Source organism: Rattus norvegicus, chromosome 7 (assembly GCF_021556685.1).
Source record: "Rattus norvegicus strain SHRSP/BbbUtx chromosome 7, alternate assembly SHRSP_T2T, whole genome shotgun sequence".
Lineage (NCBI taxonomy): Eukaryota > Metazoa > Chordata > Mammalia > Rodentia > Muridae > Rattus > Rattus norvegicus.
This window is the reverse complement of record NC_141540.1, coordinates 116,126,566-116,151,464: the sequence shown is the minus strand read 5'-3', so window position 1 is coordinate 116,151,464 and position 24,899 is coordinate 116,126,566. Positions and strand designations below refer to the sequence as shown.

Below are 24,899 nucleotides of genomic sequence, written 5' to 3'. Positions count from 1 at the left end.
GTGATTCATTTATTCTGTTTTCTCTGCAAACTGCTTCCTGTACTCGGGCAGGAGTACAGGAAATACATTCACTGAACTGAGCTTTTGTTTCCCCACAGTACTAGCCTCCTTGAAATTTTTATTGTACATTTTACTTTCTTCCTGTTCCCATGTATTTTAAGATTTTTTTGTTGGCCAAGCATTACTCTTTTCTTCAGCTGCAAAGATTTTGAGATTTCAAGGAATCTTGGCACACTACAGGGTACCTTGATTCGTTTTCATGTTTGCCTCGGGATCACAGGGAAATAAATGTTGATGGCTCACCTAGAGCTAAAAGTATTCTGTGGAGGTTAAGGAATAAGTGGGCCAAGTTAGGTGCAGATGCTCCTTAAACAGAAGTCCAGTTCTCTTTGCTGCTATCCATTGTGTCAGCATGGCTGATTTAATAAGAGAACAGGAAAGTAATTCATGTCCCAGGTGGAAGAGGGTAAGAATGAAATTAAAAGATGATCCCAGTGGTGGGGGCCCAGATGGAGTTAAAGGAGGAATAGCAATTTCAAAAAGGAACCACATGGGATTCAGTGAGACTAAAGGATTGGCCTCATGACAAGTTTTATAAAGACAATAAAGGACATGGGGCATTGAAATCATCAATATGTGGTTCAAAGTAAGCTGTGAAATATGTTGCCTTTTATGCTTAATTGTAAGAACTAGCAAATATTCAAGTTTCTATCGAAATTACCTTGAGTCATGTGAAGTCTTAAAAAAAAGAGAGAGAGAGAGAGGCCATGTCTATGTCTATGGCCGTGCTGCCACCAAAGCACCAGACTGGTGTTTGCCATCCCTGTTACTGGCAGAAGCCGTGTGGACGTCTGTAGTCTGTGTTGCCACCTGAGGCTATGGTGATGTCTATGGCCCACCCTGCCTGTCACAGAGGACCGTGGTGGTGTCTGTGGTCCATGTTGCCACTGGACACCTTGGTGATGTGCATGGCCTGTGCTGCCACCTGAGGCCATGTTGTCTGGGGTCATTGCAGACACCAGAGGCTGTGTTAATATCCATGATCCATGCTGCCACAGGAGATCATTTTGATGTCTGTGGTCTTTGGTGCCTCTGGGGGACATGTCGATGTCTGTGATCTTTGCCTATAACCCTGAATTCATGGTGTATGTATTGTGGTGGGCCAGTGGCTGCGACCCAGCATTTATGGAGCATGAACTATGGAGGTTCATGCTTATAACCCATACCCTCACTCTCTCCCAGAGAGGGTGATGGGGCCTCCTCACATTCAGAGTAAATGGATCCTGGGCTATACAGACTAGACCCAGGCAGTGGGTCACAGTTGGGAGAAGCAGACTGCTCTGGCAGACCCATCCACGGAATGCCTAGAAAGCTCCCAACGGATCCACTGTCTTCCGTGCTCCCAGATAAGAACTCCACAGGACCAGAGAGTGGAGGTGGCCCTGGGTCTTCCAGACCTGACTTGGATTGAGATGGCTCTTCTTTCTTTCCCACTGTTTCTCTTTTTATTCAGGCTTCTATGAGACGTTGCCTCTGGGCCCCCAGGAGAGAAAGGGCCTGTCTTCAGACAACCTAGAAACGACTGGTGCCATGGTCTCTGACACCTGGCCCTTGTTCACTGATTAGAAAGCAGCCAGGGCCCTGACTTTTCTCTGTATAAGAAAAGGTACACAGGGCCTAGCTACTCCCAGAATGCCTAGAGCTGCTTCTCTGTCCAAGGTGCTGAAGGAGGGGCCCTGGCTCTTGGTTGAGTTCCTCTAAGTGTCAGGCCCACAGGAGTGAAGACAGGGGGCGACTGTGAGTCCGAGGGTGGGCCTAAGCCCAGCTGTGAGGCTGGTTTCTTGTGACGTGTGAGCACACGACTGTCTGTGGCATACCACCACACCTGTATACATGTGGCAGAGGCAAAACCAAGTCCTCCCTGCCTACTGAGCAGTCCTTACACAGACACTGCCCGTCCCTTCCTCCAGAGACTTCACAGAACCTGTACATAGAAGGTACTGTGGCCTGAACATGCACTCTATGCTAGAACAGAGCAGGGCCGTGGCTTCCTGCCTTTTCTCTATCTGCCTCTTTGGCTGCCGCTTGGTGGCATGTGCTAATTCGTCTCATTCAAAGAGGCTGGGCAGACCAACCTGCCTCCTCCCTCTGCTCCTCTTCTCTTACCCTCAAGGCTTTATTTGCCTCTAGAGTGATCTCAACTCAAAGGATCCCTTCTGCTTCTGAGTAGGCAGGTGCAGGAAGGGACAGTACCATGCCGTTAGCACAGTGGCAACACGGGTAGTGCTCAGGCCAGCTCCCAGGTCCATAGCCCTGACACTGACACTTCCTTTCCTGTTCCCTGTGGACACTGGAGTGTGGCTCAGTGGTACAGCCTTTGCCTCACATTCAGGAAGCTCGGTTCAATTCTCTAGTACACACACACACACACACACACACACACACACACACACACACCTGAGATGAGATTGGAGGCAGGGCACACTTCACGCCTTCAGTGGATGCTGCCTGTGCTGGTCTAAGAGCATCTAGATTCTTAGACATCCTCCCATTGGAGAGAAGCTCAGCTCACTCCCATCCCCATGCCATCCTCCTCCCCTGCTGTGTGAGTGCAGTCTGGCTAATGAATAGATTGATGGAAGGGTGTCCTTTGAGGACTGGATCCTGAGAAGAACTATGACTTTTTATCTCTCCCCTGACTTCATCTCTCTCCTTCCCCACCTCCTCTCCCCACCATGACCAGAGTGTTGCAGCCAACAATCAGCACAGACTGAAGTCCCAACCATCTCTGAGCACTTGCCCAACATAATTCAGGACCTAAACCCACCAGCTCTTTCAAGTGGGCCTAAAGGTGAATGAACCTTGCTCAGGAGGGCTCAGAGAGTGGTTCAGAGGACTGGGAAGAGGGGTGTGGCCCCATATCTGGATTGCAGAAGGAACAAGGACACAGAGAGTCTGTGTGGTGGTCCAGCCTGAGGCCTCTGTAGCTCTGGGTGTCAGAATTAGAGTAACAGGGACCACTGAGACAGCTCTGATTGGGCAGAAGGAGGCCCCATCGGTGAGACCCACTGTTCTCTCGGGGAAACTACTCTGCCTCTAACTTTCTCTCCCTGGGGCATCTGGCAGGTTCCTAGTAGCTAGCTTTCTCTGGTGCCCATCTCAAGGTATCTGTCAACTCCCATTCCTTGGGCTTCTGAAACTCTCAGCACTTTCTGATAAGGGAAAAGTCACTTATGGACAAAAGATGTGACGAGTCACCTCTGGGCTTCCCTAGGATGCTGTCACAGAAGGAAGCCATTGATAAGGAGCTGCTAAATAAAACCTTTAACTTAGTGGGGGACCTCAGACAAGAGTACAGATGGGGCTGAGCCTGGCTGGGGCCTCTGGGGTCCCTAACTTGCCTCTAGGGCTGTGTCTGTTTAGCCTCCCAACCTACTCAGGGGGAGTGTCATGGTGAGGTTGCCCAGGTGGGCATCCCCATGTGGTGACGCCCTCATTGCTTGCCTAGTCACACTCATTAGCTGTGCAGGCCCAGTCCCTACAACCCAAGCAGCACACAGTCCAGATTCTGGGCTAAGTTCTATGCACACTCTGGGAGCCATTATAGAGTTGTATCCCAGAGATCTGAACATATTGGGCCTGGTGTTGTTCTAACCATCCTGGATTTCACAGGAGGATGAATGGCGGGGGCAGAGGCTGTGTGGGGGAATGGCTGACTAAAGAGTGGAAGGTTAGGATAGAGGAGAAGGGTGGGTGAGAATGGCTGTTTTGAAGGTGGGGTTGACAACGGACAGATGAGGTGATGAGGGTAACTGCGTAGCTATGATAATAAAAATGCCCACAATGCCAATGGCCTGGCATTGATGAAGACGATAGAGGGAAAGACGACTATGGTCTTTGAGCTAGACAAATGTGACATCGTGAAGGTATCATTAGTGGTAATAACGTCAACCACCAAGTAATTAAAATAATGGGAGCAAGGATGGTAATGGTGACAATTACGACTGTACTGTTGAGGGAGTTGAGGCTTATGGACCTGCTGGTGATAGTGACAACCATGGTGATAGTGTTGACGAAGATGGCAGCAATGATGGTGGTGTCTGTAAGGGTCTGGAAGAGGGTAGTGGGCGTGGAGATGTCAAGGATGGTGATGGTGGCGATGCTGAGGTTAACGGTGATGCTGCTGATGACGATGGTGGTGGTGATGGTCACAGTGTTCATGTGACGATGACGGCAGATGTCATGACCAGTGAGAACGGTGATGCTAGTAGTCAGTGGTGGCGGTAGTGGTGATGATTTGACTGACAATGGATATGGTTGTGATACTGGTGCTGGTGGTGAGGCTAATGACAGCAATAGCCTAGAAATGTCATGGGTGTTTTGGGGGTAGTGTTGAGTGTTAGCCTCAATGTCAGATTGGTGATGGTGACATTTTGTTTTGTGGTAACAGCATGTTGACTGACTGGTGAGAGTGATGAAGATTGTCAGGCTCAGGTCTTGAGTGGAGTGGTGCTTTTCCCAGAACCATCTCAAAGGCCTGCTTCTCCTAGCTCTCATGCCACATATGAGTTGGCAGGACAAACTTGTTTTGTGTGTGGTAGAAGTTGCCTCTGATGGGGGCTATAGCATGGCCTGGCTACTCCCTTTCTGCCCTAGGTCATGTATCCTTTGCAGGATCTGCCTGTCCCAAGTGTTCTCAGACTCCAACTAAACAGATGAGTTACAAAAGGGCTACAGCTTAGCATTCCCACTGCCACTGAAGAAACTTGAAACCAGACGAGGGCCAAGCCAAGAGCTGGGTTTCTATCTTGGGATGATGCTAAGTCCTGTGTGGTAGCCTCTCCCTGGATGAATGTCAATGCCTGGAGCCTGGGGTCTAGTTCAGGCTGTATTCATCACCCTGGGGTCCTCTTCTTAGAGATATGGAGGCCCTGTGGGGAGCCCACACACATTTCTCTCCTTCTCCCAGTCCCGGAAGGGTAGACACGGAGGGTGTGAGGAAAGCAGAAAGGGGAGGGGCAGAAGAGTAGCCTAAGAAGGAATTGGTTAACTTGGGAGAGAGCTTGGGCTTCCAAACTATTATGCCATGAGGAGACTCCGTGCCAGGCTCTGGCAGCGTGGGAATCTGTTCCCCTCTCATTTTATTAATAAAACGGGGCAGCAGTGTCACTTGGCTCTCCTCGTAAACGTGTCACTCCACTGACTAATTCTTTTTAATTAGAAACAAGGAAACAAAAGGCTTCATCCTTTGAAGGCTTGGCAACATGGGTTTCATAAGGCTGAGCTGCTGTGCCCACCCACTGCCCTGGCTTCCCTGCTCCCTCACCATCCTGGAAGTTGGGACCAGCCAAGAGGCTAGGGCAAAGTTAGGTGACCTTGAATTCCCTGTTGGACACAGAGGCTACTGCTGCTACAGCCCGAGGGGTACCTGTAGCAATGATGAATGACACCTACGTCCACCTCTGGTGGAGGCCACAGGGCTCCTCCCAACCCCCATGCTCGCCAAACATATCCCTGGTGCTAGTCATGTAGGCAGGGTAGACAAGGCCCTCCTTGTCTTGACATGAGAATTATGGGGGAGACACTAGCACCAGTCAGAGACCAGGATGGGGAGCATCTCAAGAATCAAGGGTCCTGCACATGAGGACAGATGATGAAGGGGGTCCAGGAAGAAGCGTGGTCCATGGACCCCTGAGATGATGCTCATTTCCTCATCCTTCCATCAGCTCACCAGTGTTGTGTGTGTCTGTCTGGGGCTGGTGAGGCTTGGTGGCCTGGAACTTTCTTAACAGAAGTCAAACCTGGACCAGCACAGAGCTGCCTGGAATCCTAAGCACTGTAACAGCCAAGGAGGTACGTGGAGGAGGAGGATGCTAATGTGTCCATTCTCCTTGCCCTTCTTGGTACCTACTGCATTGGTGACCAGCCCCCACAGTGCTTCAGGCTCCCAGTTGTCACTGTGCTACTCCACAGGTGAGGATTGAAGCCAGATGGTAGAACACAGAAAGGTACTTAAGCAAAAGCCTCAAAATTCATCAGGCTCTGAGCTCAGGTGTTCTTAGCAAGAGTGTGCCTTCTTTAGTGGCTGGAGCGCCTTCCCAGCTCATCAACAACAATGGTTCCATTAGTCTTGATCCTTTAAGGGCAAATTTTTAAGCCCTTTGAAACTCCTAGCTGTTCTCTGCCCAGCTCTGGGGATGGACTGGGGCTTTATCTAACCTGATGCCAAGTGAAACCTTCCAGAGATGGGGACAGGGTTACTTTTTGACTATTGGTCTAGTCAAGCTCTTCTGGAATCTTTTACTCCACTGATGCCCACCCTGTGCTTGGAGGGAGAAGATTGACCCATCTGGTCAGACAGCCCAAAGCTGTCATGTACCAGGAACAAAGACGTGGGTTGGGATTCCACCTTTCTCGCCAGCCAAGGAGGTGGGATAAAATCTCCCCAAGGATACAACCAAGAACACAGACAGGACCTAAGCTACCCAATCACTTTAAATGCTGACAGCAGGGAAGCCTCCTCAAACGGAGGGTCATGATTACGGGTGGTGGCAGGTGGCACTGGCAACGCTGATAATGACGGTGGGGCAATGGAAGGAGTGACAGTGGCAGCTTTGTTGGAGTTGGCAGTATGGAAGTCAGGGTGGGGTGAAACTGGGGAAATTTGTGTAGGGGTCAAAGCGGGGAGGTAAAGTGGGGTCCTGCCTGTGGTCATGGGCTTATGGGGTGATGCTTGGAGATGTGGTAATGGTGGGGACAATAATGGTGAGGATGCTAGCAGTTGTGGTCACACCATCCGTGAAGGAGGTCTCAGCTGAAAAGTGGTTGTGTTGGTCATCTGACCCTTGTAGTGTCTGCCCACATTTTAGAAAGTCACACAACATGGACAGGGAAAAGTCTATACGTGGTGGGCTGTTGCTCAACTGGGCAGTTCGAGGCAGACCATGAGCCCAAGCCCAAACTTTCCAGTGAGCCCAGGGACCTGGAATCATGCCCAGTGCCTGTGAGACCCATCAATGGTCAAGACCTGTTTGCCTTAGCTCGGTAACTACAGAAAATGGGGAGACAGTCTGGATAGCCAGGTGTCACTCGCGGGGAGCTGGTTGTCAGTGATCTACCAGTTTCAAAACACAGGGCAGAGGCTTGAGAACTCAGATGAGCTGTCTCGGGTAAGAGGAGGGATCAGAGACATATAGAGGTCCAGATCCAAAGCCCTCCCCAGAAAGAAAATGGAGGAGTCCCCAGCCAGAGGAGGGTAAGCAGGGTTGAAGGCCATTAGGGAGCCAGAAGAGTGGAGGGGACACGGCTTCCCTTCTCAAGCTGTGGCCTTCTTTGCATTCTACCCACAAGCTCCTCCTCTAGGAAGCCCTTCTGGTTCTCAAAATTCCCTGGGTCGATCTGGACTCTTTCAGAGCACTGTGCCCCATCCCTATTGGTACCCCACTCCCCGATGTGACAGAATGAGAAACGCCAGGCACATGCACTCCAAGCATCCTTAGGTGTCTGCATCTTGGTGCTAGTCCACGTCCGGACCCAGAGCTCGAACCCTTCAGCCTGGACACAGTCCCTAGGGATTTATTTCCAGGACTGAGGAGCTACCACCCAGGGCCGGGGCCATCTGCACTTCCTGGGACCCAGAACTCGAGGGTACAAGTAAGCAAATACCTGATATAAGGTCTTTGTGCAGGTCTGGTTTGTTAAGAGTCACAAAGCCACCATGGCAGGGGCAATGTCACCAGTCTCCGGCTCCTCTGCCAGGGACCCTGGTCCCCACCTCTCCTTCAGGGCAGGGGCAGAGCAGGTGCAGGGCAGGGTGGGCCCTGGGTGGTGGCAGGCTCTGCGCGTAGAGCCTTCCTGCGTGGGGAAGCTCCTTGCTGCGTCATGGCTCAGCTATTCTCAGTCTCTCTCCTTTTATGGTGCCGGAAGCAAGCGGCTGCTGCTGGGCTGGCTCTGGGAGGTATTTAAATGGAATTGCAGAGAACAGCAGGAAAACACAGCCGCCAGGGTGGGGGTGGCAGCCTTGAACACCGCCCTCTAACTGGCATGGGCATCTGAACTCTCATCTCTGGGGGTGTCTGCATCGGCCAGCTGGCAGCAACCCCCACCCCAACCCCCGCCCCTAATGGAGAGCTGCTCCAGAATGATCCAGCCGGGTGGGCACACAGGGAGTTGGTGGGTGGGCACTCAGCCTGGCTGGGGTCCCAGTGGAGCAGAGATGGGGGTGACTGCCAGCCTCCCACCTCAGCCCAGCTTCTCATGGCTTCTGCTGATTCCTGGTTCAGAACTCTGCCCCTGCACCCCAGGTCCCGTACTGGCTACCTTGGATATAGGGAACCCTGATAGTCTTCACTCCTGCCCCTTTGGCAGCCCTAGTTCCTGAGCCTTCTCTCCATAGCAGGGGCAGTTCACACATCAGGGATACCAGCCTCAATTCGTCTCCCTGTATCCTGGTCCTTTCCCACCCTCTCTACCCCCTCCCCCCATGTCCTCTCCAGGCTGAAGAAGGCCTGGCCACACTAGGCCCTGGCTCAAGGCTGGTGTCTTGGCTTGAATGAGGGAGACCTGACTCGCCCTGACACCTGGTCTTTGCTACGTCCATGTTCTGACCCCCCATGGACAGAACCATGTGTGGCCATGTTGCTATCCTTGGCCCTGAGTAGCGCCCCACCCCTCTGATAGTTGTTCCTCATCTCTCTGGCTGTTGGCTCCTGCATGTGGGGACCCTGAGCAACTCTGCTCAGGCAGAACCCAGAGCCGCCCAGTGCTGCCTGGCAGCAGGTATGCAAGGACAAGCTAAAGGGTGCTACGACTGTGACATGTATGGCTGCACACAAAACACACTCCCAGACCTGCGCAGACACCAAGATTAGCCACGCATCTCAGGGACTCTGAGGGGATGCACATAGGATAGACTAAGGCACAGGACTCAGCATCCGCTGTGCCTGGAGACCCTTCCTAGAAGCACGGAGTACAGACAGCGGTAGGAAGCCAAGTCTCTCTCACCTTAACACGGAATTGGCATTTGTCAACAGGACAGTGAGCAGTTGGGTGGTCAGAAGGACCCTCATAGCTGCAGGTCCACTTAGCTCTTCCTCAACTGTCGCCTTGAAGAAGAAGAGGCTTTAGTGACCACTTAGTACTTAGTGCTTAGTATGCCTGTTGTATGGTTGAGACCAAGGGGCTGAATGAGAGGCCTGAAGTCACACACAGCTGCTGGGAGAGGCAAAAGTTCCACAACTCTCTGGAGGCTTAGGCCGGCTCAGGCAGACCATCTCACATGGATCGGAAGGGGCTTCCTCAGGTCTAGCCCCCGTCTCTTGTTTCTACACTTAAACTGACTCCTAGCATGTGAGTGCTGAAATCTGTACCCGCAATGCTTACATGGTGTCTCCTTCCTTGTTCTGGACTATTCTAGCTCGAGCAAAGACAGTGAGAGGGGCTGACCTGTTTTCTGCAAGAAGAATCCCCAGGAAGTGCTGGGTGCTCTCTGCCAAGTTTGGAGCAAGGCCACCCACTGGCAATGACAAGTTGCAGAAGACAGTAACCAAGCCAGAAGCACAAGAGAGGACCATCAGTTGGGAAACTGAGGCCAGGGAAGGGGTGGGGGCTTAGAGAGACTTACTCGTGTTCCCACAGCACAAGGGAGTGTCTTACACAATGACCCTCTGAGCCAAGAGGTCTCATCAGACCACCAGGCCAATTCCCAGCCTCCACTGTTGTGTGGCTTGGGCAGGTTTCTGGCCCTCTCTGGACCTCAGTCTCTCTTATGAATTGTGGCTGGGTTCAGGCAGGAACACAGGTCTCTTGAGGACAGATTCCCACAAACCCGTGTCCTTGTCCACTGCCAGGTGGGCAGTGGGAAATGCCTGGGGCACAGAGAATGTCAAGACTGCAGATTCCATGGAAAAATACAGGCTTCCTTGGAGGCTGGACTGGAGGAGCTGAGGCAGGAGGCAGGAAGGAGGAGGGAGGAGGGAGGAGGGAGGAGGGAGGAGGGAGGAGGGAGGAGGGAGGAGGGTCTGGTATGTGGGGGGCCCTGAACGAACAGGCTGCCTTGCCTTGTTCCAGGGACAAGGATGTAGCACACAGCCTGCCAGACGGAAGAGGAAGGAAGGAAGGGGGGGGTGCAGAGAGAACATGTTCTTGTGGCTCAGGAAGGAAGGCTGCTGGAAAGGGAGGGGAGCTCTGGGCCCTGGGGAGAGCACCTCAATCTTTCGTGGCCCCACACCCCCCTGCTCCAGTCCTGCCTCCATGCCCTAGCCTGTCTCTGTTACTGGCTAAGTGGTCTGAGGCAGGTTTCCCACCTTCCAGGGCCGCTACGGAAGCCAAATGAGATTACCTTGTACGAAATTAGACTGCAGCCCTGTCTTAAGATTCTCCTTCTTTCTCTGCTTCCCCAGCCTCTCCCTCGGTTCTCCTCTCTCCTTGATGTTATTCAGTCTCAGCCCCCAAACCACTGTGCATCCTTGTGCCCTCAAGGGGAGACTGGGACTCCAATCTCAGCTCTCGGCTCCCCGAGACTGTCATCACCAGCCCTACTGTGTCCAGAGACTGGCAGTGGGGGTGACCGGAAGTCATTCAGCCAGCAGAAGGCTGGTGGGAGGGCCAGGTGTCCTCCCTCCTGCTGGTGGCTCATTCATATGCCAGCTCAGCTTGAGGTTACCAGGTCTTCAGGGCTGTAGGCAGTGGCCTTCTGAAGCCCACTGAGCCTAGCCTTGAGGACTGGAGGTGGGTCCCTCCTCCCTTCCTCTCCTGTCCCACGCAGACACCAAGAAAGGACTCCTGCAACCTTCAGCATGGTGTGGTTTTGTTCCCCACTGCCACCGAGGGAAAGGTGAGGCCAGATGGTTAGAAAGGGACGTGGGAAGGCTCATCCCTTTCTCTTCCTCAGATCCTTGTCAAACGACTGCTCTGAGCCCCTGGTTTCAACTCACAGTGCAGACCTGGAGTTGGAGGGGCACCAGGGCATCAGCCAGGAGGGAGGACCACTGCTCCAGCCAGCAAAAGACATCTGTGCAAAGTGGGCAGCAGGCAGCTAGGTAGAGACGTGATGAAGGCATCTGGGTCAGGGGCTCTTGCTCAGCCAGTCAAGGGGCAGAAGCCTATACCCCTTCTCTTGTGCCCACACAGATGGCAGGTGGTCTGTGGGCAGGTGTGAGAAGGAAGCCCAACCAGATCCCTGCCGTGTGTGTTCACCTCTGCTGTCCTGGATCCTGGCTCCATGAGGAATGGGGTCCCTTATCCCATATCACAGGGAGATGATGACCAAAGTGTGTGTGTGTGTGTGTGTGTGTGTGTGTGTGTGTGTGTGTGTGTGTATTAATGGGTACGGATACACACCTGTGTGCACCTTTGTGTGCAGATAGATATAAGGATGGCTGTGAGCTCTGTCCTTGAAGGAGCTTACCCTTACCCTCATTACTAATGGATGTTGACTGTTCAGCCTTAGAGGAAACATCTGCTGGGAAGACGACAGCTGTGCCCCACAGGGACTTTGAAGATATCCTGGGAGGAACAAGGAGGAGACTTAGGGTACCCTAAAGTCCACATGCCTTTGGGAGCCTAGGTGGTGGGGACCGTCCCAGACATGTGTGATTCCTGCCAGGAATCTTGTACTTACTGAAAGGGTCCGGTCAGGGGGAGGATCGGGAGAACAGTGCCAGAGGTTCCGGAGGTAGGGGCAGGACAGGAGGCTAAGGGACACACACTGGTCTCAGAGCTCTCTGACTGACATATCAGGAGTGGCCTCATCCTGAAAAAGAGGCATCTTAACATGGTAGCATCGCAATGCAAATGCTGATAGGCCAGAGCCTTGGGTATCTAGAGTCCTGGGAACAAAGGGCCAGAACTGACAGGGCTGGGGAACCAAGGTCACCTGGATCTTAGAACTCTAAGGGTCCACCCAGGCCTGCCCCATCCCTGAGGGCTCCTGCTTTTCGTCAGAATTCATCTAGAATCTCAGGTAATTTTGCCATGGTTCCCCCCATGTTCTTTCCCTGAACAGGCCCAGGCACCTTCCCCCCCCACCCCCACCCCCACCCCCACCCCACCCCCACCACCCCGATCCTTCCCTAACCTTCCAGGAGGCTGAGGGTGGCACTATCTACCCCTCTCATGGGCAGGATTAGTGGGGTGGGTACTGGAAGAATGTGGGTTAGAAATCCCCCTCTCTGAAGGCAGGGAGCCAGCCTGGCCTCTTTTCCAGCAGCAGAATGTAGCCCCAGGCTGCAGTGCGGGGGCGAGGAGGGAGTTGCTGAGGGCTTCTGGGGAGATAATTGGACCTGCGATTAAGTGTTCCCAGAGGAGCTGTGGCTGTTGCCTGTGCCTGTCACCTGTCACTGGGCTCCTGTGTTCATGGCTTCTGAAGACCCTGAAGGAGGAAGCAGGGCTCCATGTGACCTGTCACCCCAGTGGGGATCAGAATAGTGTCTCGGGAACAGCGCCCTGAATGGACTGCCCTCTGTGGGGACAGGAGATGAGGTGGCCAGGGGGTCAGAGCACCTCAGCATTGGAAACTTTTTCATTTGGGCCCAATCACCCTACAAACAGGGGGTGGGGGGTCCTGGCCACTAGGCTACAGTGCTCATATGGTTTTCCACCCTTGCTACCTCCAGCCTGACTCTAGGGGGGAGGTCCACTAACTCCTGTGTGGTTATATAGAGGCTGGTTCTGGCCACTGAAGGGCTGCTGTTGGCACGTGTGCAGACAGAACAGGGTCCAGCTGGCTCATCAGCCTGACCCATGGCGTAGGACCTTGGCCAACCTTCAGCTACCTCCAGACTCAGGCCTGCAGCTTCCTTCTCCCAGGATTCCTCCATAGGAAAACTCTAGCTAGTCTCTGTTCTAGCAATTTCTCTGTTTCCCCTCCCTGCAGTGGTGCCCCTCCGCCTGCCTTCTGTGTCCGCCTACTCACCTCTAATTAGAAATGCCAGGAGAGCCATTTTAGGGGAGTTTTTTTTTCCCTCAGAAAGACATTCCCCTCAGGGATGGAAGCCCCGGGGGTGGGGGGGGATAGGTTAGCTCTAAGAGAGGCAGGGCTCCCCAAGGTTTCTTGAGAACAGAGGAGGGGCTCTGAGGATACAAGGTGAGGGGATTTCTGTAGGTGTGTGAACAAAGGTGGGGTGGGAGAGGCTGAGGTATGAGTATGTGTGGATTATAAGTAGGGGCCATTGGTGTGTGTGGAAGACTGTGAGTGAGTGGAGGCATGAGTCTACAGAGAGGGCTGTGAGTGGGGGGTATGAGTCTACATGGAAGGGTGTGAGTAGGCTAAGTGTTGGGGGGGCATGAGTGTTCAGTGTGTATGTATGAGTGAGAGAGAGGGGGAGTTGGCAAAGAGGGAAAGGTGTTCTTGCAGGCACCAGGTGTCTGTGGGCCCCTGTAGGCTTTTGCTGTGGGCAGTGATATGTCCCCAAGTAACATCAGAGGATGGAAAACCTAGACCCATGTATCTGGCTTGGTGTAGGCCAAGAAAGATGCCCTCCCCCACTGCACCACAGCGCTGTTGCCAGGGAATCGGAAGGGGCCTCCCTCTAGAGGGAATCTCAGCTTCCGGAGCCCCATTCCTTATATGGCATCTTGCTTTCCTCTGCTGGCTCCTTCCCCTCCCTCCTCTTTCTCCCTCCCTCCGTCCTCCAGTCTAACCTCTTAGAAGTCTTGAAGCTTCTGGTCCAATTCTGGCTGTGTCCAGGGGGCTTCAGGGTTCAGCGATGTTGCCTGCAGCTCCTGATACTCCTATGCCTTATCCCAGTGTTTGTACAGGTTCAAGTGATATATTTGCTTCAGGGCACTGCAGGCTACTGACACACAGACAGGGCCACCCAGTGTCCACAAACACACCAATGAAGGGGTCTGGAAAAAGCGTTGCCCGAGTGGAGTTCCCTAACAGTTTTGGACCAGGCTAGGACTTGGACTTATGACTCTTGGGGCAATGATGGGCAGGAGGTAGGGGTCTCTCTCTCTCTCTCTCTCTCTCTCTCTCTCTCTCTCTCTGTGTGTGTGTGTGTGTGTGTGTGTGTGTGTGTGTGTGTGTGTGTGTGTGTCCACTAACCAAGGGCAGCTGAAAATGGAAGAGTTTGGAGTGAGAGATTCCTACCAGGCACTTCTGAGGTTGCATACTGTGTGGACAGGCTGGGCAAGGGTCAGGATAGGCGCATCAGCGATCCAGACGGGTAGTGTCCAGCTGCTCCCTGAGAGATCAGACCCTGAGGGCAAACAGCATGTAATAACCTGCCTTAGCTTCACCCTCGCTGCTCAGGACAAGGCAGAGGAGAGTGTCTCTGGTCTCTAAGATCCCTCCGGGTGGGAGGCGCGCAGCAGAGCACATTAGTCACTCCGGGCTGTGAAGGGGCGGGTCCTTGAGGGCACCCGCGGAAGGGGAGCGAGTAGGCGCGGGAGAGGCGGGGCCTGCGGCAGGAGAGGGCGCGGGCGGGCTCTGGCGCGGAGCCTGGGCGCGGCCAATGGGAGCCAGGGCTCCGCGAGCTGCCGCCCACGGGCCCCGCGCAGCATAAAAAGCCGCCGGTGGCGGCTTTAGTGCAGTGCTCTGGCGAGTAGTCCTCCCTCAGCCGCAGTCTCTGGGCCTCTTCAGCTTGAGCGGCGGCGAGCCTGCCACACTCGCTAAGCTCCTCCGGCACCGCGCACTTGCCACTGCCACTGCCGCTTCGCGCCCGCTGCAGCCGCCGGCTCTGAATCCTTCTGGCTTCCGCCTCAGAGGAGTTCTTAGCCTGTCCCGAACCGTAACCCCGGCGAGCAGATGGAGCTGGACCATATGACGACCGGCGGCCTCCACGCCTACCCTGCCCCGCGGGGTGGGCCGGCCGCCAAACCCAATGTGATCCTGCAGATTGGTAAGTGCCGAGCTGAGATGCTGGAGCACGTACGGAGGACCCACCGGCATCTGTTGACCGAAGTGTCCAAGCAGGTGGAGCGAGAGCTGAAAGGGTTGCACAGGTCGGTGGGCAAGCTGGAGAACAACTTGGACGGCTATGTGCCCACGGGCGACTCACAGCGCTGGAAGAAGTCCATCAAGGCCTGTCTCTGCCGCTGCCAGGAGACCATCGCCAACCTGGAGCGCTGGGTCAAGCGTGAGATGCACGTGTGGAGGGAGGTCTTCTACCGTCTGGAGAGGTGGGCCGACCGCCTGGAGTCCATGGGCGGCAAGTACCCAGTGGGCAGCGAGCCGGCCCGCCACACTGTCTCTGTAGGTGTGGGGGGTCCAGAGCCCTACTGCCAGGAAGCTGATGGCTACGACTACACTGTTAGCCCCTATGCCATCACCCCGCCACCTGCCGCAGGAGAGCTGCCTGAGCAGGAGTCAGTTGGGGCTCAGCAATACCAGTCTTGGGTGCCAGGTGAGGATGGGCAACCAAGCCCAGGTGTGGATACCCAGATCTTTGAGGACCCACGGGAGTTCCTGAGCCACCTGGAAGAGTACCTGCGGCAGGTGGGTGGCTCTGAAGAATATTGGCTGTCCCAGATCCAGAACCACATGAATGGGCCAGCCAAGAAGTGGTGGGAGTTCAAACAGGGCTCGGTGAAGAACTGGGTGGAGTTCAAGAAGGAGTTTCTGCAGTACAGTGAGGGTACGCTCTCCCGCGAAGCCATTCAGCGGGAGCTGGACCTGCCACAGAAGCAGGGTGAGCCACTTGACCAGTTCCTCTGGCGTAAGCGGGACCTGTACCAGACACTGTATGTGGACGCTGAGGAGGAGGAGATCATTCAGTATGTGGTGGGCACCCTGCAGCCCAAGTTCAAGCGCTTTCTGCGCCACCCACTTCCCAAGACCCTGGAGCAGCTCATCCAGAGGGGCATGGAAGTTCAGGACGGCCTGGAGCAGGCAGCTGAGCCTTCTGTCACCCCTCTGCCCACAGAGGATGAGACTGAGGCACTCACGCCTGCTCTTACCAGCGAGTCAGTAGCCAGTGACAGGACCCAGCCTGAATAGAGGGGCCAGCCCAGGGTCCCCAGCCTGCCTGCCACACCCAGTCTGTGGCTTTTGTCAACTAGGACTTGATTGAGCTGGGGCTGACACCCAAGGGGATGCCCTGTCCAGCCAGACACCTTCTCACCCACTGGCCTGACTCACAACTGCCACACAACCATGATTCATGGACATCAAGAAGCCCCTCTCCCATAGGGCTCCCACCTGCCACCTACCCCTCACCTGTCTGCCCTAGTCCTGGCCCTGTCTCCAGTGGCCTCACCCTCTACACTCTCAGACCATCACAGAACACCTTTGGCTTCCTCATTCTGCATCAGTGTCCAGGGCCCTTTGGGTAGTCAAGAAATCAAGTGTCTGAAAGGCAATGAAAAGTAGGCACCAAACCCAAGGGGCATCCCAGGGCAGATGCTAAAGCAGAATCAGAGATGGCCGAAGGAACCTCTACTTCCGGGGATGCAGCCCGCTCCTACAGACACAGCAGATCCAGCTGGTGCCCTACCTGCCTCCCAGAGCAACTGGCCAGTCTTGGGCAGCATAGCTCCCCTCTCAGGGTGAGCTGAAGCAGCAGACCTGACGCGCTGGCGCCTCCTGGCCCCCAGGTGAGCCCTGCTCCATGTATCTTAGAGTTGGGGGAGGGCAGCAGAGCCAAGTCCACTTTCTAGGAACCCTCCAAGGCTTCCCTGGCAGATTAGCTGCAAGGGTGGAGTGAAGTGGCACCGGGGTGGGTGCCACTGTGGTGGGCTCTGGTACTTCATGGTCCAAGGAGGGGACTGAGGTGGGGGCGGTACTGGGGGAATTTGCTATGCCAGCTCACGGGGACCCTGTGATTTCTCACCCAGCAGTGATTCATACCAGTGAAGAAAAGCAGACTTCGGCTCCATGACTCAGCCATGCCAGGCGGAGGGTCCCAGAGGGGCTGAGTCCTCAGCCCCAGCTGAGGCAGCAGCTGGAGTCTTCAGAGCCAGGAGAATGACACCAGGTAAGAGAGTCTTGCCTCCTGTCCTGAGCAAGCCCCAGATCCCAGCTACTCTCTAGATTTCTGGGCTATCTGACAGGCCCCAGGGGCGCCAGCTGGGAGCAGGGTAACCTGGTGTCCCTCCTAGATCTAGCGGTGAGCAGTTCTCTAACCATCTTGCTGCTGCTTTCTGTCTCCTTCAGGTCTCAAGCTGCTGAGAAGTCTTTCCGGCCATGTCTGGAAGGGGTACCACCCCAGCACCAGCACCGTCCCCTCCTCTCTTGAAGCTGCCTGCACAGAGGTTCCAAGACACTTTCAAGGCAGAGAAAATAGGATTACAAAGAGGAGGTGCCTGGCAGAGGGCAGCACCCAGCTCAGCCTCAGAGCTGAAGGTGAAGACAAGCCAGCGTGAAACCCCGGGTCTGCCACGAATGCCCGCTCCGCTGGCCACTCACCAGCTGCCTGCCACAAGCCACTGCAGCTTGAGCAGGGTCTGTGCCCTCTCAGCACAGAGCCCAGTTCGCTGCGTGGCCTTTGGCCCCCGCCAGAACCTTGCAGGAGCCTTAAGGTTCGGGCCCTAGCCCAGCCTGACCTTACCTGCTGTGCCCTGCCTGCTGGTCAAGTCCAGTCCCAGGAGACCCCATGCCTTGGCTCCTAGGCTGTTCCAGGCACTTCCCTGACCTGCCGGGTGATTGCCCAGCTGGAACCTCATCCACACCCCAGCACCAACCACCTCGTGTTGGTAACTGCTCGTGTCTGTAGTCTGAGTAGGCCATGTTGAGGTTCCTCCATCTGCCTGGTCCATTGGTGTTCTGAGACCAGTTCCACTGCTGTTCTGACAGATCCCCCACCCTGTGCCCCTGCCAGCCCCCACAGGTTTATTTTTGCACATAAACCATGACCCATACTAATTTGGCTAGCTCTGGGGACTAGGGAGACCCTGGAGATCTCAAGAGTGTGGCTATCCCCTATTTTCACCAAGCCTTCAATATCCAGCCAGGCCATCTGCCCACACCATCTTACCTCAAAGACAGACATATATATATATATACATATATATGATTTTGTTAATAAAACTATGAAATTTATTGGAGCATGTGCCGTTTCTCTAAGGTGTGGGATGGGCTGAAGCAGGACCTCAGAGGAGGCTGCTCACCTGGGGGTGACTGCTCAAGGAGGCACAGGAACCCCGCCTATGGACCCCAGGAAAACTTCTCTAAGTCTGGAACCCTCAGCCTTAAAGGCCAACCCCGTGGCCTCTAGGCCTGGACAGGCCCTTGAGTCCCCATGCTGGGTGCAAGGTATACTATAAGGGATCCCTTCTGCAGAACTGGGCTCATCTAGCCCAGCCTAGGATCTGGAGACAGGGTCAAAGTCCTGTCTAAAGGATGGTGTACGCCATCTTCCTGGCCTTCAGTTTTCTTATCTACAAAATGAGAAACCATCTCTTAACTGTATCCAGCCCTGGGTTCAAGGACTTGGAAATAACCTGTTCAAGGTCACCTCTGTGGGCAGTGCCAGGTTACTGAGAGGAAGGAGAGGTGAATTACCAAGAGTACACAAAACCCCTTGCCAGCCAGACCTCAGGGCTAGCAGGAGACAGAGAATGGTGAAAAGGGACTATTTGATTGCTAGGCCACACCATCCTGGTCTAATGAAGTCCATGGTGCTGGAGCTCTAGTGTTCATGGGAGAGCACTTTTAACTAATCTGGAGGCCTCAGCTTTGCCTTGGCTTTTCATATGACCCCTCTCCACACACACACACACACACACACACACACACACACACACACACACACTCACACACACACACACTCTTATTTAAACCCAAATTTCACTATACCTTTGGAGCACCACAGAATTAGGGTGTGTTTGAATGGCCCAGGGGCTCAATAGGTCATCGATAGAACCAATAGTGCCATAGTCGTCTGCAGACGCCCACTGCCCCCTCTGCTGGAGTTCTGCTTCCTGGAGCCCTGGGCAGGCCAGCAGGGCTAGCCAGGAATGGCATCAGCCAGGCCCAGCCCAGCCTGGGAAGAGCTGCACCTGCTGGTGCCTGGAAGCAGCACGGCACCTGCCCAGGGGAGGCTAAAGGCTTCCAGACCCAGAGCAGAGGCCTGGGAGGCAGGTTACAGATGGAAAGGAGGGAGCCACCTGCTGTCAGGAAGTGTCGTCACCCTCCGCAGGGCCAGCAGGAGCCACAAGCGCCAGGGAAGATGAAAAGTGCCTCTGCCCTTTCTCTCCTCTGCTTCTTTTACAGACTGAAACTGCTGACAAGAGGGAGGGATAGTGGCAGAGGCAGAGGCGGGTGCCACTGCAGAGAAAGGCCGCTTTCTCTTGCTCCCACACTGTTGTGCTCAGGAACCTGGGACCAGACACGGCTTTCCTTTTAATACGTCGCCCCTGTGATTGACAGACTTCCTGAACACCGGCGATTTGAGACATGGCTCTGTGTTTCTGTACCCAAGGAAACAGGCAAAGGTCCCCACATGGGGTGCCGCAAGAGATGCAAGGGCCCAGCCCACTCTCAATTCCTGATCGCCCCTCCCCCACAGTGTGCTCCACCAGCCCTGGATATACCTACACACTGGGTGTCATGGTCTGCGATGTCTTCTCGTCTTCTCGCAGTAGGGCAGGGGAACTGAGGGAGAGGGCTGTGCTTGAGAGGATTTGGAGCTGAGCTGGACCAGTGACAGGGGTTCCAGGGTGCCCCTTGGGCTCTGCCTGGACATCTAGTTCAGACGGGACTCTGGTCACATCCCAGGGTCATGACCTTTCTCTGATATCAAGTCTGCCTCACTCCATGAGGGGACAAAAGGTAAGACACAACTGTGAAACGACTCAGGACAGAGAGGCAGGTATGGGGGCTCTGCCTTCTGTAGATGTTGAGTGTGGGAGAGGTGGACACCTTTTCAAATGGACAAGGAAGGCAAAATAGCCATGCCCTGGGCATGGAGAGAATGAGCCCAGCCCCCCTGGACTCAAGGCTGAGTCCCAGGAAGGGAGGAGTCAGGAAGACATCCCAAGAGGGGTAAGACACATCAGACCCTGTCTCACCTAGTCCTGGCTACCTGCCGGGCTGTGCCTTTCTCCATGGAGCAAGGAGCCTGGAATCCAGGTGACTTACATCCTGCCCTTGAGGTACAGACCACATCGAAGGATCAGTTTCAGTGGCCTGGCCCAGTTTCCACTTCCCTTTTCAAGGCCACACTGAGTCTTGGGATTCCTCTCAGTAGGTAGAGTGGGGTTTTGGTGTTAGTAAAAGATAAGATGTGTGGTCACACAGTTTTGTGAGTGGGCACCCTAGAGGACGAAGTGGGAAGGAAAGAAGGGAGGATCAAGTAGCCTGAGTGGGAGAGGGAAGAGGACTGGTGAAGGCTAGGTCTCCAGGCTGACCATTTGTCTGGGCCAACAGCTTTCCTTCTGTCTTTACTCTGCTGTAGCCTCTCAGCCCACCCTGCCAGGTCACAGCAACTGTTCCTTCCCTCAGAATGAGCCCAGGGCAGAAAGCACAAGGAGGCTCCAAGGGGAAAGGATAGTTGGTGTGGTTCATTCAACAAGGCTCAGGGAACCCACAGCCATGAAGATGACTCAGGGTCAGGGACAGTGAAGAGAAGCAGAGGCTACAAAGACACAGACAGCCCCACCTCAGACTGAATATGTGCCCTTCAAATCCCCCTGGGCTGGCCATCAAGGACAGCTACAAGCCAGTGGAAGAGGATTAGCAGCCGTGCCACTGTGACCAGCCACCCTCAGGGCTTCAGGAGGCCCACTCCTCCACCGGGGAAGAAGAGGTTCCATCTCAGTCACTCAGGATGATCTCCACATCTGTTTCCATAGTCAACAGAGAGTAGGTTCCTATGTCACCTCATCCCCCACCCCACCCAACACATAAAGTGTGTTTTATTTCTTCCCTCGAGTTTCAACAGCCATATTTATTCCCCAGCTCAGGCAAGTTCCGTCTGCCTTGGACTTGGAGGGTGAATGAAAAGGAACTGCGGAAAAAATGGCCAGCACTAGCCAAATCTGGACTTGTCTTGCCCATTCCCCCTTCCCCATCCCGTGGACACACGCTGAGATCAGCAAAGCCACAAAGAACAGGGAGGAGTACCCTATGTCACTGCCCTGGCCTGTGACTGGGACCCAATGCAGGACCTAAGGCTCCAGCCTTTTGGAGCCTGCCCGGGAGGACAGCTCTCCCGGCTTGCGTCTACCTACCACCCATGAGGGATGTGGCAGACACTCAGTGTCTTGGGAGGTGTCATAGCCAGTGGTCAAAGGTTTCCTCACGCCTCAAGGAGTTAATTCCAATGTGCCCTCTGTGTTGGGACTGTCCCCAGGGGTCAAGGCTTAGCATTCTTGCTATATGGATTCCTCCCTGCAGGTGGCCCTGTCCAGGGTGGTCCTGTCAAAGCTTAGACAACCCAAGACAGGAAGCGTTGAATCTCGACTGGTACCATTCCTCTCCCAGGCCAGCGTCTTCCCACACAGAGTATCTCCTGTCCCTTCACCATGGAGACACACCTTTCTCAAGGGCAAGGCGCTTCTTGCCACTGCCCACATGGTGATCTCGTGCCCACATACCCCCTTCAGTGAGGACATGTGTGTGAACTTACTGCAGTTACCCCACCAGGGGCTCCTCCCTCAGGTCCACATGTCTGCATGAGGCCTGGGTAGGGCTTGCTCAAATCGCAATGTGGTCAGCTACAGTCCGGCTTCTGATGTTAGCTAAGACCCATTCAGAACTATGAGCTTGTGGGTCCTTGCAGTTGAACTCTCATCGTCTGACTCCACCTCCCAAGCCTCCCAGTATGTGTCCTTTGTAAGCATGACTTTCCTCCTGTGCAGAACAGAGCAAGAAGCAGGGACTCTAATGTTCCTAATGGATCTGCGGAGGGTCAGGGAACTGTTTAGATGGACCAAAGGCAGGGCTCTACCTGGGGGAAACTGTCTCTTGCTCCCACTGACCCTTGATTCCAGCCATCTATGGAGCCTGTCCATGGGCTTCTCATGACTCCCAGCTACTTTCTACCTCTCACAGGTCACACACTGACCTCTCACTCCCACAGGGTGGAGATGAGGATTCTCAGCTGCCGCCTCTCTTCCGGTTTGCCTCCATCTCCTCCTGAGGGGCTCTCCCACGCCTGTCAGAGCTCTCAGCTTATGCCCTAGTTTTGAAGGCACTGGGTGGCATACATTAGCCCGTTTCCTCTGGGAAGGAGGCCAGGCACCCACTTGGGTATGGGGGCCCCTACGTGGAGGAATCAGATGTAGGACAGGATCCCCTGTCCAGAAGTTCCCACTTGTCTATGGAGTGAGTCCCAGAGTAAAATGTCTCCTCCTGATGTGGGTGGGGAAACTGAGGCCAAAGAGAGATAAGGAGTCAGCAGGTGAGCTGCAAGCGTCCTCCTGTCTATCCTTCCTCAGGGCCTACCTCAAAGCTCTTTTCCCTTCTGCCCCGTAACAGTCTAAAACAACTGCCCTTCAGGGCCTACTCCTGAACGACGCCTGCTTAGACTACTACAGGAAACCCAAGCCACCTCAGAGACCTTGATAGGGAGAGGCTGGCCTGAGTATAGGAAGAGGAATCATGGCCATTCTAGAAATTGGCTGGCCTACACCATCGTGGGCATCTACATAGTTGTGCTTGCTCTTGCCAAGTTCCCAGCTCGTGAGAGCTTCGTAGTCTGCTTCCGAGGCCTCCCCACTCGGCACTCCGGCAGGATGCTCCACAGTCACAGATGTCCTGGGAGTTCTGCTTCTGATCGCTGCTTGGGTAAGAACAGTGGCTTCAGACTGTGTGTCTCCATTTCAAGGGCGGGAACCACATCTTGCTGACACAGTAAACAGCCGCCATCTGCCAGCAGGTTAGGAGACATGAACTGAGCAATTGTTTATGCACCCCCCCCCCAAAGAATTGCACCTGTGCAGGTGGTGCAGGATCTTTGCTGAACTGTGATACAGGAAGTCAGCAACCACAGGAGATGAAGTTTCACCTTGGACTACAAAGGACCCCAGGACTACGACCCGGCAGCCAACCTCTCCTCTCATCAGATGTTTTTCAGGAGTCTCTCTGAGTGTGGGCAACAGTCTATCACCTGTGTGACCATGGCTGCTGCCCTTACAGTCTGTAGATGCCAATCTCCCCCACCCCCAAGGCCTGGTGACCACTGTTGTAATTATCCTGGTTACACTCAGCAGAAGTCGGCGGCTCCAACCTCTTTGATCACAGCTCATTGTGCTGAACTTGAACTTGCCTTTTTTTTTTTTCTTCTGGGCCCTTCCATGCCCATACTCCCATCTGCACTAGACTGCAGCAAATGCAGAGCTCTACGGCGCCACTCAGACATAACACTGTCCTCTAGGCAAGAACAGACCTTCCAGCATGAATGTCAGTCTGCCAGCCTCTGAGGCCCAAGAGTCATCAGGTAACCACACAGTCTCCCCGAGTCTGTCTTTCCTCAGCTTGTCCACCATGCCCCTAGGTAGTCTCCCTTTCTCCAGGATTCAGACAGTAGGGAGGCTTGGATAAAGGACTGGGGACCAGTCTGGCTCCCACCATCGCACATTTCCAGTGTCCCTCCTGTGCCTTCCTCCTCCCTGCTCTGTCTCCTGTCCCCGTGTCTGTTCCCTGCGTATCTCCGTCTCTTATCTCCCCGTCTCCCTCTGCCTGTGCCTGTCTCCATTTCTGATTCCTTTCTGTCTCCCCATTGTCTGTCTCCCTTGTCTCCCTGCTTCTCCTTGTCTCTGCTTCTGTCTCCATCTCTGTGTCCGTTCCTGCCTTTCTCCCACGGTGTGTCTTTCCCTGGTTCTGTCTCTCCCTATTTGTCTCCCTTTACTTCCATCTCCCCGCCTTCTTTTCCTAACTTCTCTCCAGCCTCCCAGGTCCTCTGCCCTCACATAGGTTGGGTAGACACCACCCTCATTCCACAAGGGGGGCCACCCCCCGATCCTGCCTGGTTCTCACCAATTGCTTTGTGGTCATCTGTCTGCCTAGGGTCTCACCAACAGTGTGCCTTTGCTTCTACTGGTCCCCTTTCCAGAGGCACAGCCCTGAGAAGGCAGGGGCAGGTGGCAGGTGGATATGTCCTTCCAGTGGCTGGTTCTGTATCCTTCTCCAAGCCCATGCTAAGCCCTGACCCTGTGCCAAATGCATTGGGACCCCAGTGGGATACATAAGTACCAAGGGAGGGCAAGTTTTGCCTGGCAGCCATTGCCCCAGGACAACAACTACCGGAGGAGGATATGACTTCCCTTCCTCAAAGGTGTGTGTCTCTGCTAGGATGATGGCAGGCAGGGATGGTGGGGGATCTGTGTCTGTAAATTCTAGCACATCCCCTCATACTTCTCCACAGGTACCTGCTACCCCACAAGGTTTCTGGACTGCGCCATGGACATCCCTTCTGTCTTGGCATTTGTCTGCTGTTCTCTGAGGACAGAATCTTCTGTACATCAGCCCCAGGACCACTACCTTCCCTGTCCAACAGCTCTCAGGAGTGGAGTGGGCTACAGGCGAATCTCCCTACAGAACTCAGAGCCCAAGCCCAGGCTTAAGGCAGCCTGGTGTCTTCCCCGCCAGGAGCACAGCTCTGAAGGAGGCTATTTTTAGTCACTGTTAGCCCCTGTAATTATCTTGTCTGCTTGGTCCTGGCACCTGGTTCAGTCCCTCTGGAAAATGCCAGTTTGCCTCTTAACACTCAGGGTGACTAGGGGACGAGAGGATGATGCCCTTGTGAGCCAGAGTCGGGGACAGTCACAGTGGTCAAGAACCTCTTCCATTTTTATCTTTGCCCTCCTCCCAGAGGCTCCATTCTGTCCCCTCTACATTGCCCCCACAGGGGACAGGCCAGCGGAGCCTCCCAAGAGGTTTTAACACCTTGCAAGGGAGGTTAGCAGCTTTGGAAGGTGGTTGGTCCCCATTTCTTTCCACAGCCACTTGGAAAGAAACAGACTTGGCCTCTAGGAGCCAAACACTGATTCCGGAACGGAACAAGAGGCTGGTGGTT

At 54.5% G+C, this 24,899-nt stretch overlaps 2 protein-coding genes across 5 annotated transcripts; one reads left to right on the top strand and one right to left on the bottom strand.

The window, feature by feature from the left end:
* Window positions 1-7,671: 7,671 nt before the first annotated feature.
* LOC148004845 (uncharacterized) lies at window positions 7,672-14,257 on the bottom strand. Of its 3 annotated transcripts, none has more exons than XR_015624845.1 (6): window positions 13,642-14,257; window positions 11,621-12,370; window positions 11,414-11,505; window positions 10,944-11,035; window positions 9,004-9,104; window positions 7,672-7,950 (listed from the first exon to the last, which is right to left on the bottom strand). XR_015624845.1 is itself a non-coding variant. In XM_087559536.1 (6 exons), the coding sequence occupies exons 2-6, from the start codon at window positions 11,749-11,751 to the stop codon at window positions 7,887-7,889; spliced, it is 480 nt and encodes a 159-aa protein (XP_087415662.1). In that variant the 5' UTR covers window position 11,752; window positions 13,642-14,257; the 3' UTR covers window positions 7,672-7,886. The 3 variants fall into 3 exon arrangements, 1 of the variants encoding a protein (XP_087415662.1); XM_087559536.1 differs by having other exon boundaries at window positions 11,621-11,752; XR_015624844.1 differs by lacking the exon at window positions 10,944-11,035 and having other exon boundaries at window positions 11,621-11,752.
* A 276-nt stretch (window positions 14,258-14,533) lies between these two features.
* On the top strand, window positions 14,534-17,980 carry Arc (activity-regulated cytoskeleton-associated protein). 2 transcript variants are annotated; one of them, XM_087558786.1, is made up of 3 exons: window positions 14,534-16,536; window positions 16,780-16,916; window positions 17,096-17,980. In XM_087558786.1, the coding sequence occupies exon 1, from the start codon at window positions 14,750-14,752 to the stop codon at window positions 15,938-15,940; it is 1,191 nt and encodes a 396-aa protein (XP_087414912.1). In that variant the 5' UTR covers window positions 14,534-14,749; the 3' UTR covers window positions 15,941-16,536; window positions 16,780-16,916; window positions 17,096-17,980.
* The last annotated feature ends 6,919 nt before the right edge of the window (window positions 17,981-24,899 follow it).

Coding starts and splice junctions, on each gene's coding strand:
- LOC148004845 (XM_087559536.1), bottom strand. CDS start 11,751: ATGAGGCCACTCCTGATATGTCAGTCAGAGAGCTCTGAGACCAGTGTG. Junction 11,036..11,413: donor AACATCCATTAGTAATGAGG/GTAAGGGTAAGC, acceptor GTCTCTACCTAG/CTGCCTGCTGCCCACTTTGC. Junction 9,105..10,943: donor TGGTGCCCCTCCAACTCCAG/GTCTGCACTGTG, acceptor TTCTTCTTCAAG/GCGACAGTTGAGGAAGAGCT.
- Arc (XM_087558786.1), top strand. CDS start 14,750: ATGGAGCTGGACCATATGACGACCGGCGGCCTCCACGCCTACCCTGCC.